The sequence below is a fragment of the Spermophilus citellus genome (assembly GCF_964194105.1).
Source record: "Spermophilus citellus genome assembly, chromosome: 2".
In the NCBI taxonomy this organism is placed as follows: Eukaryota; Metazoa; Chordata; class Mammalia; order Rodentia; family Sciuridae; genus Spermophilus; species Spermophilus citellus.
Genome location: NC_138183.1, coordinates 147,228,698 through 147,243,002, shown reverse-complemented (window position 1 = coordinate 147,243,002; position 14,305 = coordinate 147,228,698). Strand labels below are relative to the sequence as shown.

Sequence of the window (14,305 nt, the reverse complement as noted above, 5' to 3'; positions counted from 1 at the left end):
GGGCTCCTATCCTTTTAGAGTCTTCAGAATAAAGACCAAAGAGCTAGTGTGGTGGCACTTGCCTATAATCCCAGTGGCTCGGGAGGCTGAGGCAGGAGGATCGCCAGTTCAAAGCCACTCTCAGCAAAAATCAAGGTGCTGGGGCTGGGGATGTGGCTCAAGCGGTAGCGCGCTCGCCTGGCATGCGTGCGGCCCGGGTTCGATCCTCAGCACCACATACCAACAAAGATGTTGTGTCCGCCGAGAACTAAAAAAATAAATAAATAAATATTAAAAATTCTCTCTCTCTCCTCTCTCACTCTCTCTTAAAAAAAAAAAAAATCAAGGTGCTAAGCAACTCAGTGAGACCCTGTCTTCTCTAAATAAAATACAAAATACGGCTGGGGATGTGGCTCAGTGGTCGAGTGCCCCTGAGTTCAATTCCCACTATTAAAAGCTGGACTAACAGACAAAGGTTTTTATTCTAGAATGAAATCTACTGGGATGACTGGTCACAGCTCAGCATATTCCGAGCTTCCAAATACAGCGGGTCCCAAATGGAGATCCTGGCAAGCCAGCTCACAGGGCTAATGGACATGAAGATTTTCTACAAGGGGAAGAACACTGGTAAGACAGTGTCTCTTCTTAAGTCTCCCCAGAGCTGATCTCAGGAAAGGGGCTGCATGTGGGCAATCTCCACTCAGAGCAGGATCTGGCAGCCTGCGTCTTTGCTGTCACGACAACATGTGCATTATTTAATTTCTTCCTAATGACATCTTAATTTCTTTTCTAATGACACACAAACAGCTGGAAGACAGCATGTTTTTGCCTGCCTAGAGTGTTGTTGCGTGGTGGGTAATTACACCCTCCTCCTGCCCTTGGCCCCTCACTGATTGGTGGTGTGGCTTCTGTTGCAGCTGGGAGAGCCCAGCGTGTGCTTAATCCCCGTTTGGCACACTTACAGGGACCAGCGCCGGCTGGGTGCTCACACAGTTGCGTGCCCATTGAGCATTCCCACCTCTGTTGTGATGCTGTGTTTAGTTGTTTGTGGCTTCTATTTGTGCACCCACCCTGAACTTTTAAACCCCATGAAGGAAAAGATTGTGTCTGCTTTCTTTTTCTCCTATGGCAGCAGTGACTAGCACTTAGTAGGTGCTCAATTCATATTTGTTGAAAGAAGGGATGAACAGGACGGGGAGAGATGCCATGGGTATAGATAGTTGCTGTCTTCATGGCCTGTTGGTTGAGGTTTTAAGAGCTGCTATATAAAGCTTTGACATGCAGCTACTGGAGGCCGAGACTCCTAGTAGAAAGGATCTTCTTCCCCTTCTACCCTTTGCCCTTGCTTACCCTCAGCTGTACTGATGATGCTAGGGGAGAAGAATTCGAGCATTCCTGAGAAGAATAGTCCCTTTAAGCATTCCTTCTTATCTCCATTGGATTAAGTAACATCTTGACTTTCCTTTGTTGACAAACTTCTAGGTTTTCTGTTTTGAACTAGAATGTTGGTAGTGTTTTGTGGGTCTTGGCTTATCTTGTGCTAATGGAAAATTGACAAGAAAAAATAATACAGTTATAGATATCATTGTCATTCCTCTGGGACCAAGGAAGCTGGCATGGGAACACCCTTTGGAAACTATAAAGTGTCCTCCTGATGTAAGTCTGTCTCAGAGTTGCCTGCTTAGAGTATTGGTGCTTGGTGGGTAATTACGCAGTATCTTCACAGCTGACCTGTGAGGTGTGGAGGGCTGGTATTATGATCCGTGGTCTGTAGGTGAAGGAGTGAAATCTTAGCTATTAATTAGCTTTCTCAAAGCATTCTCACCAGTGTAGGAGCTACGAAATGGAGAAGTCACATTGTTTCTTAAGAGGAGACACCTGTTTTAAAGTAGGAGGAGGTGAAGGAATCTTGCTTCTCAGCTGCCATGACTGAAATCTCTAGGCCCCTGTCTGAGGGAGAATGAGAGCCTCACAGGCTCAGAGTGGGTTGTTCTCATTTCTCTAAGTTGTCACCTAGTCCAGAAGAGTGGGGCTCCATTTCAACCAGTGCTTGTAAGTGTGTTTGATGCGACGCAGCAGTTTCTGCAGCACCATGTTCAGGTGAAGCTGGTGGTCCCTGGGGTGCTTTTCCTACTGATCTCTTGCAGGAAGGGACCTGATTGGCTAGGTTTGGAGTTTGTCCCTGCCATTCCTCTCTTGACTGCCACTTCATCCCAGCAACTCAATCCCAGCTGACATGTGTCACCCAACCCCCTGGAGTGGCAGGAGAGGGAGTATATGCTCTGAGCAGGTGCAGATGTGCCTGGTGCTGGACAGACAGGTCTGTGATTCTCAGCTTAGGTGTGATTGATCCCCAAGAGTCACTTTCATTTACACTCCCCACAGTAATTCTGGGGGTTGGGATAGCATCATGGAGGAAAGACTGGTTCAAAAGGGAGATGTGTGCTAGTGGGTGGAACACTGTTCCTTAGGCCTAGTGCCACTGACTGCATCTCTACTCCAGTCTCCACTTGTCTTGCAGTTCTCTCTTATCTTCCTTTTGTTGTGAGCTGGATGTTTTCAGGAGACCTCCTACCTACAGGCAGGGCCAGAGAAGCAAGTGTCTAACTGCCGCAGTCTGGCTGGTCACAAAATCACAAGCCACTCAAGCAGGAACAAACTTTATTTCCAAAACTCCCGTGAACGCCACGCACGCGGCCTTCTCCTGGGACACACCACACCAACCCCAAATCCCTCCTACCGCACTTCCCCAACCAATGGGAATTCTCCGGGAGTCCCCGTGAGAGCTCCGAAGTAGCAGGGGGAGGCGGGCAGCAGGGGTCTAATATCCAATTGAATGCACATCTTAACATAATCATTATCATCTCAATGGCTTGCTGGTGTCACCTTCAACAAAAAATGCCATGTGTCATTCCTACTCAACTATGGCTCTCAGCATCTAACCTCTGAAATGGGCCAGTCTGAGTGAAATTGGAGCTTCTGCAGCCACACCTGGCTCAGTGCTGCCAGTGTGCACCGCATGCCTCTCAGCTTTGTGCTTGTTTGCTCTAACCTGCCTCCTTGTTCGAACACCCAGAGGGTTCCACATGTTCATGATGCATACTGGCCACCCAGGTGCCAGTCCTTCTGTATTCTTTTTGTTATTTGCTCCTAATATACACAGAATTTTCTATTAGCTAAATATAAAATAATGGTAAATACCTTTATTTAAGTATTTATTAAGGGTTATATCATGTATACCTGCTAGTATTTTTTGTGAACTTCCTTTGTTCTTCTCCAAATCCATTTGTGCTGTGAATATTCCCATTTTATAGATGAGACATAAAAGTCAGGTTTAGTAACTTGTCCAGGTCACACACATAGTAAGTGGTAAGAGTTGAGTTGTGACCTAGTTGACTTCAAAATTTGAACTTCAGTAAAACCATCAGGCTTTGCCCCCTCTGCCATCTGTTGCTGAAATAGCAGTGCACTGTTAATGTGACAGTAAGTTAGAATACTACATTTTGCTTGATTCTGGTTTGTGATAAAATATCTGTTTACATAGAACACTTATTAATTTGAGGTATTTGATGATAAGTAAATAATACATTTCTTGTCTTGATTCATGGCTGATTTTTAAGTAATGTCAGTGGAATTTATTCTTTATAAAGTATTTTTTCCCTTTAAAGAGGTTACTTTGTAAGATTTTTGATGTATTCAATTGATGCTACAATGTCTTAAAAAGTATTTTGGAGATCTTGAAATTCTTCTGATCCTGCAAGCTTTTAAACATCTGTAAATGAGGGTGAATATTCATTATTTGGTGTAGATTTGTTTTGGTAACTGCCAAGAGTTTCAATACTTAAGTGAGATAATAGCGTTTTTGGCTCCAAAATTGATTCTGGAGGAATTTTCCACAGAGGAAATTTGAAAATGTTCTGAATACGCCCATGAAGACATCTGGAGCTAAGTGTAGTATCCTAAGGGGACATCTTTGAAGATGGTCACCTGTCCTTTCTTCCCATCAGGACAGGGGTTTTCATAATGTATACCTTGCTTACATGGGGCAGTTGGCATCCTATAGAAGGGTCTCTGGCCGCAGTGGGACTCTGCTGAATTCTTCCATTTTTTTCCGTGTTCTCTGTAATGTTGTACCATTTCCTGTTCTGTGGTTCATAACAGCTGGGGTGCTCCTTCCCTGCTGATCTCTTGCAGGCAGGGACCTGATGAGCTTGGTTTGGGGTTTGCCCCTGGATACTGCCTCTCAGCCTGCGGTGTCCTACATCTTGGCCTGGATTAGCCTCCTGAAATAGGACACCCCATTTTGGGTTCTGTTCGTTTAGCTCTTCCTTGTTTGGGTAGGAACATTTGCTCTGCATGTGAAAATGTTAGTCACATTATTTTAGACACAGTCCACATGAAAATATCATCCTGTAATTGAGTATGTTTAAATAACATATTTTGTTATTGTTCATTTTCTTGGAACATTGAGTGGTATGTTGTCCTCAGAATACAAAGAACATGTCCTACATCCTTTTCCAGTTGTTTTTCATTAGTGGTGGCTCAATTCAATTTTGTATCCCCTTTTTCTAGCCAGTAGTTTGTGTATTTGAGCTAAAGAGCAATCTGTGCTCACCAACTATCAGGATGAGCTGATGTCTGGTCACCTGGATGTTCTACTATGGTTACTGTGCTGCTGTGGTTGATGGTTGAATGAGTTATTTGCTGAAGCTTTTTTGAAAGTTTCATCACATGAATTTCTCTACCTGGGTGTGCTTACTTTATCTATTTGGCAATGTCTTTATTCTCTCTTTCTTAGAATCAAAGTGACATTGCTGCTAAATCTGTGATTTTTATTTCTATTTGTAATATCACTTAAAACCGATGAGGTGCCAACACATCCAAAGCTATCGAGTATACTGTCACCCATATCATTACTCATTGTCATTAACCAGCACTCTTTGGGCAGGGCTTAGTTGTAGTCTTGGATGGAAGCAGATTACTTGGCTGCCTGTCTGATGGTGGAGGTGGGGTTGGAGTGTCTGACTAGACCTCACAACTGAACAGTCAGCAGTTGAATTTTTTCAAAGTTTCTATGTTGATTTTCTTGTTTTCATGATTAATATGCAAAGCCAAAAGAAAACAACATATATTTCAAAAGTCTTTGGCTTTTGTGTTATCCCATAGTTGTATCATGTTTCCAGTTGTTACAAAATAGGTTATACATTCTCCCTCTTTACCCTCTGAAAAGGTGTTGGGGATAGAAAACACCTTTGCCAGTTTTGTTCATTCACATAGGCTCTCTTAAGTGCAGTGATGGATTTTTTGAACTGTTACTTTATTTGCTGAGTTGAACCAGAGAAAAAATTGAACATATTAGCATAGATCAACTTTAGTCCTTTTATGGATTCATTTTTTGCTTGATGGTAGCTTAATGAGTACTTTGGTTGGTTCCTCATTTAGTTCTTTAGCTGTGCTTTGACACAAAGCAGTTGAGAAGGGTGATCTGGAATTTTGTCCAGGCCCCAGCTTTACCCACATGCCTGTTCTGAATGAAGGGCCTTTGGGTCCAAAGGAACCCACTCAAGATAACTCAAATGGAAAATGTTATTGGCAGAATCAAGGGAGGCAATAAGGAACCCAGAGATGGGAGATCTAGATAAGCCTTAAAGGTACTGCAGCTAGGAATGGCAAAGTCATTCTCTTTTTCTGAGGCCCTGGTGGTGTCCCCTTTTCTCCCCATAAGTGTCCTATCTGTAGACCCAGAGTACCTCTCCATGGCCGTGACTTGAGAAAGTTTTGACACTTACTCTGGCATCCCTTCTCCCAGTTCTAGCTCCCTGGTGGCTTAGCTTTCAGAAACCCAATTCCATTTTCCCAGGAGGAACATCTGCTCCATGGTTTGGGCAGTCCAATGGAGCTGAGGTGGAGAGGCAAGTCTGGAGAAACTGGCTGTATGGTTCAGGTCCTTGCCCAGGTTCTGGCAGAGCTTGTCATTTCAGGAGGTGCCTCCACATGTGCTGCAGAGCCTCTGTGAGCTTCTCTGGTCCTGTCTATAGGGTGAGGAGGCAGCAGGTCTCTTCCTGTTCAGTGGCTCCCTTCTGCTGCATATTATTAACCCAGTATGCTGCCGTGTGTCTTCTCTCCAGGAAGCAATGCCTGTATGTCCAGGCCCTGCAGCCTGCTGTGCCTGCCCAAGGCTAACAACAGCAGAAGCTGCAGGTGTCCAGAGGGAGTGTCCAGCAGTGTCCTCCCTTCTGGGGACCTGATGTGTGACTGCCCTCGGGGCTATCAGCTAAGGAACAACACCTGTGTCAAAGAAGGTGAGTCCCTTCTGCCCTCAGTCTCCTTCACTTCTCATCTCCTGGCCAAGGCTCCATATTCCCTATCCATTTGGGGACACTGGAAGAGTCCTAGGCAAAAACAAAATCCACTAGATTCTTAGAGGCATCCTGGTTTGGGTGCTAAGGCCTGTGGCAGGTCATTGCTCATTCAGAACAAATCCAAGCTATTTATGTGAAAATAATGGTTCTGCATTTTGGTTTCATGCCTAATGACACTGGCTTTCTGCAAGGGCTGACCTTCTTTTCTACTAAGTCTTCCTGTCCTTACCCACCCTCATATCTAGATTCTCTAACTTCTCCTGCTGTAGCTTTACTTTTTTTTTTTTTTTTTTTTTTGCAGATTGGACCAAGGGCCTTGTGTGTGTTAGATAAGCACTTATTATACTGAGTTAAATACCCAAACCTTTTTATTTTTTATTTGGAGATAGGATTTTACTAAGTCCCTCAACTGGCTTCGAACTTGTGATCTTCCTGCCTCAGCCTCCTGAGTAGCTAGAAGTAGCTGAGATTACAGATAGGTGCCACCACACCTGGATTCCCACTTTTTATACGTTGGGCCAACCTGCCTTGGAAACATGACTAGCTTGATCCCTTTAGAACTGACCACTCTAGCCTAGCAGTCACTTGTCCACCACCCCAGCCCGAAATGGTCTGAACTGTCAAACCAATCTGCAACGATCTGGAAGTTTTGACTTCCAAGCTGTGACTAAATGGCTGTGACAATCCCAACCTGATTTGAATATGGACACATGCATTAAAATATTTTCCTTTTAAGAACCTGTTTAAATTTTTCCCAGTTTTCTCCCTTATCACTTCCCCAGTCCCCAATCTCATATTTCTGTCAGTGAGAACCCCTAGAAGGGGGCCTTGCCATGACATGCTTGGACTGATGGCCTGAATTCCTGCACTTCCTCTTGCCCCAGGTTATATTTGCTTTGTAACCCTAACCTCACTTCTCATAGCAGCCTTTGAGACCAGGGCAGTGAAGTACACAATGGAGACCTTATAGTCTTCCTTCCTTAAGAAATAACAAGTGGAAGAAGATGAACCTCCCTGCCTTAGAATAGGAGACTTTCAGGCTCTGGGGATGTCATCTTAAAGCTTTTTGGAAAGAAATAAAGTCAACAACTAAATTGTAAGAGAAGGGCAGAAAGGCTTCTCCATGTTCCTGATTAGAATACTTGTAATTATCCAAACAAAGAGGACAGTCATCATGGGTCCTTGACCTAGTTGACTAAACAGTATATATATATATATATATATATATATATATATATATATATATATATATATATATATATATATATAATTTTTTTCCCTGTGTAAGTACTTGCTTTAAAGAAGTCATGAAGCAGAAAATACTTTTTAAATAAAATTTTAGTAGCCCATCGATTATTATGTGTGGTCATCCATTAGTACACCAGGGAATCTGTTCCTGGATTTCAGTGGATGCCGATTTCATGGATTCTCAAGTTCCTTCTATAAATTGGTGCAATATTTGCACAGGACTTACACATATCCTCCTGTATACTTTAAATCATTGCCAGATTACTTACAGTATCTAATACAATACAAATGCTATTCAAATATGTGTAATATTGTATTATTTGGGGAGTATTGATAAGAAAAGAAGTTTGTACATGTTCAATACAGACAGTCTTTTTCCCTGAAAATATTTTCAATCCATGGTTTGTTGAATTTGAGGATATTAACTTCATGGATACAGAGAACTGACTGTATAGATAATATGTCTATCAATGCATTGAATATGTGTGTTTTAATGCTTCATAGACACAGTCCAGGGTCACTTGTATAATGAGTAGTATTTAATGCTGATGTACTGTATTTGCTACCTAGTAGGCCCAACTGATGTCATCATTAACCTTTTTTATCATTGTAGCTACCTGTAAATATTAATCTGAACCTGCCTTTTCTTCAATTTTAATTTAAAGAGGAAAGAAGGAGGCTATTTGGGAATGCTTCTTCCCTTGTATGCATATGAACTTGGCAATTCTTCTCTCTTTTGCCATCTAAGGCATAATGTAATTTGAGGAAAAGAAATGGAAATTCAATATAGAAAGTCCCATGGTCCCGCAGTAAGAATAACATATGAAAAGTCCTGTGGTCCCACAGTAAGAATGACATATAGAAAGTCCTGTGGTCCCACAGTAAGAATGACATATAGAAAGTCCTGTGGTCCAGCAGTAAGAATAATATTGGTTTCATTTCCTCCCCCACCCATCTCTGATCTTTAGAGAACACATGTCTTCGCAACCAGTATCGCTGCAGCAACGGGAACTGTATCAACAGCATCTGGTGGTGTGACTTTGACAATGACTGTGGAGACATGAGCGATGAGAGAAACTGCCGTGAGTCTTCTGGCATGGTGGAGTTGCCAGGATGTTTAAGCATTGCCTTTACTCAGAAGGCTGGTCAGCTCCTGTGGGCAGGGCCCTGGAGTCTAGTTGAGAGGGCTGACCACCTGCTATTTCTCATGCCCATGTATGCTGACAGGGCTTGGATAACAAGAAGCACATTTCCATATGTATATGTATGTTAGGTATATAGCATTATCAGACATGCATACTTGTTTATATATACATATATATATCACATAAGTTGGCTACTCATTACAAAAGACTTTTATAAAAGCATCCCATGGCTGAATTACACTGATTTGGCAGACTGGGTTTTAATCTTGGCTTTTACACTGTAATAAAGCTGGTAGGTTGGGTAGAGGATCAGGTCTTTGATTTATAAATTCAATATTCTGCCTTTTCAAAGATGGGCAACAGGTGTCACCTTGTATGCTGCTCCAATTAGTTGATGCTGGCTCGATGCAGTCTCAAGAGAGCTTGTTGTAATTGATTAGTCATGTACAGTTTGATCTGTAATGTGGGGACATAGATGGTAGGTGTGCTGTGTAAATATCACCTTGTACTGAATAGTTCCTAGGTCTAAGTCATGTTTACGACTCTGTTTTGGAGGATTTAAAGAAAATCACAAAACTATTTATTAAGGATAATAAATTAACCACAAATCTTAACTAGTATTTCTTTACTTAATTTTTAATAGCTTTGACATCACCTGATAAAGTAGCCTCCTTTTTTTCCTCTTTATATTAAAATTGAAGAAGAGGCAAATTGGAAGGAGTTACAAAGATGAAAACGGTTAATGATGACACCAGTTGGGTCTGTTAGGTAGTGTCATCTGTTGGTCATATATTCAGTCAACAGCTATCGATTGAGTACCCTCTGTGCTGGGCTTGGGTTTATATGAGTGATCAAGGTGGAATCTGTTTACAGTTTGAAGAGCATGTCAGAAAAGTTAACAGCCTTGGACAGTAGGGTGATGAGTGCCACAATGGGAAAGCTCCATATGTGGGAAGGGCATCCAAATCCAACTTGAGTAGATGGTAATGAAGAGCTCTAGGAGGAAAGGATTGTGGGCAAGGGAGCAGACGGGGTGTCAGTACTTGTGTGGGTTTTTGAGAACATAGGTGCATTGGGGAGAAGGAAAGTTGAATGGGCAGGCAGAACCCAGCAGGAACTTGTGAACTTTATTAGAAGAGCAATTGGAAAACACTGAAGTGATATGAGAAGCTTTTGCCTTTGGAAAGATAGGCAGCAGGCAGAATGAATTAGATGGGAGAAAGACCAGAAGCAGGGAGGCCAGAAACCAAGTCAGAAGGCCTGTTTCAAATGTATTGCCTTTATCAACCCAGAGGCTCATTTACCAATTTGTACTCTTAAGAATGAGTTAATGGATACTGCTAGATGCCATCTGGCCCCTGCACATGCATTTAGGCAGTCATCCAGGAGCAGGTGCCAGGTTCCCATGTCACTTCACCCAGAAGCACCTTTAGAAGCATTCAGCTCATTAAGCTCCTCAACGCCCTGCAGCACTATGTCCTGGCCCTTTTAGCTTCTAGGAGGTTGTATATGAAGCTCTAGTTTCATCATTTTCCCTTGGCTTCAGGGGATGCCCTTCAAACCTCCGGAAAAGAGTGTCCCGAATGGCAGCTTCAGAAAGGCATAAGCCTCAATCTCTCTGACTTTTGCAAAAGACCACTGATAAAGCCTTCTTTGCCTACCAGAGTGTCAGGCAGGTGTGATATTTTTGGGGGAATAGCTCTTTAAAAAAATGAATACAGATCATTAACGGTATTGAAGCAGATGAAGGAACAGAGTTTATTACCTTCAGGGTGGGGGAAGAATTGTCCAGACATGACTAGGTAGAACAGAAGCAAGGAGATAGAAACCAGATGACCAAATGTCCCAGCTAGGGACACAAGACAGTATGCCATTCCTACTGTGTCCCTGGGCTGGGTGTCTACTAGATGAACAAGCTGGATCTCGGATTGGTTCATGTTTGGAGAGAAATAATGACCTCCGTCTTCACGGAGAAGCTTGCCGTGCTCAGTGACCCTCCTCTCTGACCCAGTTCTGTTGCTGGCCTTATAGCTTCTTGCCACACAGTTTTAAGTTTCTGCTCTGGGTGAAGTGCAGAGCTGGCTCTGCTTTCCTCCAGATTTGGCATGAATATCAGCTGGGATTGACATTCCTGAGGCCTGAGACTTGCTTTCTGTTCTGTTCTCTCCCACTTCCACTTGGTGCAGGTCCTTATCCATTGGATGAGACAGAGAAGAGAAGGAAAATACAGGGATTTAACACCACTCTTAGCAACCAGGTGGAGGGGCAGAGCTGTGCTCTTATCAAGGAGAGACATGCTTACTGAGATAGCAGGAGGTGCCCTGTGCACAGGCCAGGCTGCAGGAGAGGTCCAGGCGTGATGGGGAACTACAGCATGGGGAGTTGAGTGAGGCATCCCGCCAGCTGCCAGGAAGAGCAGAGGAGGGGTGGTGAGGCGATGCGGGAGGGATGTTGTCAGTCGATTTCCCTCCCTCTTTAAACAGACTCCTCCAGCTGGGTGGATGTCAGGCACGAGGGTTTTGATATGAATCCCCTGCAGTCTTGTCATTTTGCATTCATCCCCTGCCTCCCACCATGAGCTCAATTACTGAGAAGAAATGGAACCTCCAATAAAAGCTGCCGGGATGTCTAGCAGCACTGTTGCCTCTTGGCGTTTCATTTCACAGAACACCCCACCCTCCATCCCAAGATGCCATTCTGCCACATGGGTCCCTCAGCTGCTCAGGAGGGGTTTTTGGTGGGTTTTTCCTTGCATCCTAGGGTTTATGTATAAGCCTAGGAAATTTCTTTTTAGGAGAAAATCTAATTCCATGCTCATTCTGGTGCCAGAAGGGTGTGAAATATAACGAGGAAAAGATGTGACATGTGTTTAGAGCCCATTATCTTTACATCCTATTTAACAGGCTTTGGTTTCAAGCTTGTTTTCTTGTTTATATTCATAATAATGCTGCCAGGTAGTTACTATCTCCACTTTACAGAGGAGTGAATGGAGGCACAGGGGTTGGATTAAGGAAGTTATAAATGGAAGAATTCAGATCCACATCTCATCTTTCTGACTGTGATTCTGCATTACTTCATTTACTGTGGAGGAAACTGAAGTTCAGGGAGGTTAAAATTAATTGCCCAAGGAAGCTGTCGAGCCAGGATTTGAAGCAGAATCTTGACTGACTACAGACCAGCCTGTGTCTCTACTACAGATGTTCATGATCATCTGTGTGATGAAGTGCCTGCTTCACGCATGGAATTGGGCCTCTCTAATGGTAGTTTTGTAGATAAAGGTATTTCACAGCTGCAGACTTTATGTCTGGAGGGACCTTAGGTGGTAATCCCTGCCTCTGGCCCCAGCTAGATAGTAGTTTCTCACTTTGTCAGGACCTGTTCCTCTCTGAAGCTGTTCCTTGAAAGGATATGCCCTCACCTCCCTTGGTTATAAATTTCAGTTCTTATGTATTTGATTTCTTCTATTAAGTCTGGGTGTAGTTTCTGTTGCTATAGTTAAAGTCTGCTTCCTTTTATTTTTTTAATTGGTTTTCTAGTGGGAAGTTGGTATCTGAGGGGCTGTACTAATGAGTATGTCATCTCTCTTTCCCATTTCAGCTACCACCATCTGTGATCTGGACACCCAGTTCCGCTGCCAGGAGTCTGGGACATGCATCCCACTCTCCTATAAATGTGACCTTGAGGATGACTGTGGAGACAACAGTGATGAAAGTCACTGTGGTAAGGGAGCATGGCATTCAGAAACCCCTTCTGAAGAGGGAGCTACCATGTTTGCCCACTGGGCTGTACTAGTGTATGATGGGGGTTGGAAATGGAGGGTTTCTGATGGCGTTTCAGGACTTCTGCTCTTCTAGCTACATGACCGCCTCCACCCACATGGTAGGCTTGAGTCACTTCCTTTCTCCATTCAGAGCTTGCTTGCTGTTTTTTCATGAGAATTCAGTTCCTCTGGTGGAGTTCATGGATTCACGGGAAGAAAAGATGGAGCCTAGACTAGCTCCCATTATTTACTTGCTCTGTAGTTAGACTTTGTTTTCTAATCTGAAAAATGGGGAAATAGGACCTAGCTTACCTCGTAGAGGTGCTATAAGGGTGACATGTGATAGTAAATAGATAAGATTTCTGAATGAATTCAGTGGGTTGTTATCAGCTTTAGACATGTGGCCTGTACCTCTGAGTAGGTGTAGGATGAGTGTCTTTGGATCTCTATCTTTGTGAAGAAATGTGTTAAAACCAGTCTAATTCACTAAACTCTTAGAAATCAGCAGATGATATAAGCATTACCTGAGCATTTGTTTTCTGAATGGAAATTTTGTATACTAATTTCAAGAAATTATTGGAGATTCTCTGGTTCAGTCCTTTTAATTTCCACATTAAGCAACTAAGATCCATAGAAGTCAGGATCCTTGGTCAAAGATGATACAGTTAATTTGTGTCAGAATGGAGAAGTGGGACCCCATCTTCTGTTTTGTAATTCCTTGTCCTTTCTGTTACACAACACTGCCCTGTCTTTCTCATGAGCCCCAGCTTAGTTAATAGGCTCTGGTCCCAAAGTAGTAGTTGCTGACCATTGAGGGAGACATTATGCAATAAGGCAGATTGCAGGAACCATTGGCATGAAAGGGAAGCGAGAGAGGGGAAGCCAGACGCTGACCCACACATGGTGATGGTGTGCCCTGCTGGGCCTTCTTTCCTGTCCTCAGTGTCATGTCCAGCTGACCTCTGCATGTGCCCACAGACAGGGCTTGCTTTGTTATGTGCAAGTGGTTGGACTCAGAGACTGAAGTAAGGGCCGCAGGGGCTGCTTCTAAATCATTTTAGCACAAGTAAATTTATGGAGTATATCAGGGGTGACTTTTACACAGAAGATACCCCTGGCCTGGCTCCGGGAGGAATTTTTTTGTTTGTTTTCATAATTTTCCTTCATTAAGTGCCATAAAACATATTCTTGGGATTCACATCTGCTTTCCTTCATTCCTACGGTTTCCTCCCCAGCATTTTCAAGAGTGAAATGTGCAGCTAGTCTAGCTCTAGGAGGGAAGGAGCCCACAGGGCTCATGTGTCTGGTGCTGTAACTCCCTCCCTGCGCACATGTTGTTCATTCAATAGTTTTAGTCCCCCAGATCTTCCATCCATGCCCTGTTCTTGCTCCTTGGTTCCGAACTCATCCCAGGGTCCCAGTTGGACCCTTCCCTGATGCAGTTCCTCTTCATTCATCTCCAGACTGTCCTCCTAAATATCTCATTTACCACCTTTGTCTTTAACCTCCCTTCAAGGAGAAAAACTGGGACAATTTCCCTTTGCCCCAATTTTGGCTGCTTCTATTTTCTGAAGCTCTAGAACTAAATTCCACTTGGAAGTACTATGTCTCAGTCGTTTTGGGCTGCTGTAATAAAATACCTTAAAGTGGGTAATTTATAAACAATATACATTTATTTTACTGAGTTCTAGAGGCTGCGAAATCCAAGATCACAGCTCAAACAGATTCAGAGCCTGGTGAGAGCTATTCCGAGAGATGGCTCCTTTTCCGTGTCCTCAGGTGGTGGAAGGGGCTAACAGCTCTCTTGCGCC

The 14,305-nt window shown here is 43.4% G+C and overlaps 1 protein-coding gene across 1 annotated transcript in view; it reads left to right on the top strand.

Moving 5' to 3' along the window:
- SORL1 (sortilin related receptor 1) overlaps nt 1-14,305 on the top strand; it is a 162,934-nt gene that overhangs the window by 95,439 nt on the left and 53,190 nt on the right. Inside the window, exons 21-24 of the mRNA XM_081281228.1 lie at nt 468-606; nt 6,108-6,281; nt 8,558-8,671; nt 12,332-12,454. Coding sequence (XP_081137354.1) covers nt 468-606; nt 6,108-6,281; nt 8,558-8,671; nt 12,332-12,454 — 550 coding nt within the window. The remainder of the gene's footprint in view (nt 1-467; nt 607-6,107; nt 6,282-8,557; nt 8,672-12,331; nt 12,455-14,305) is intronic.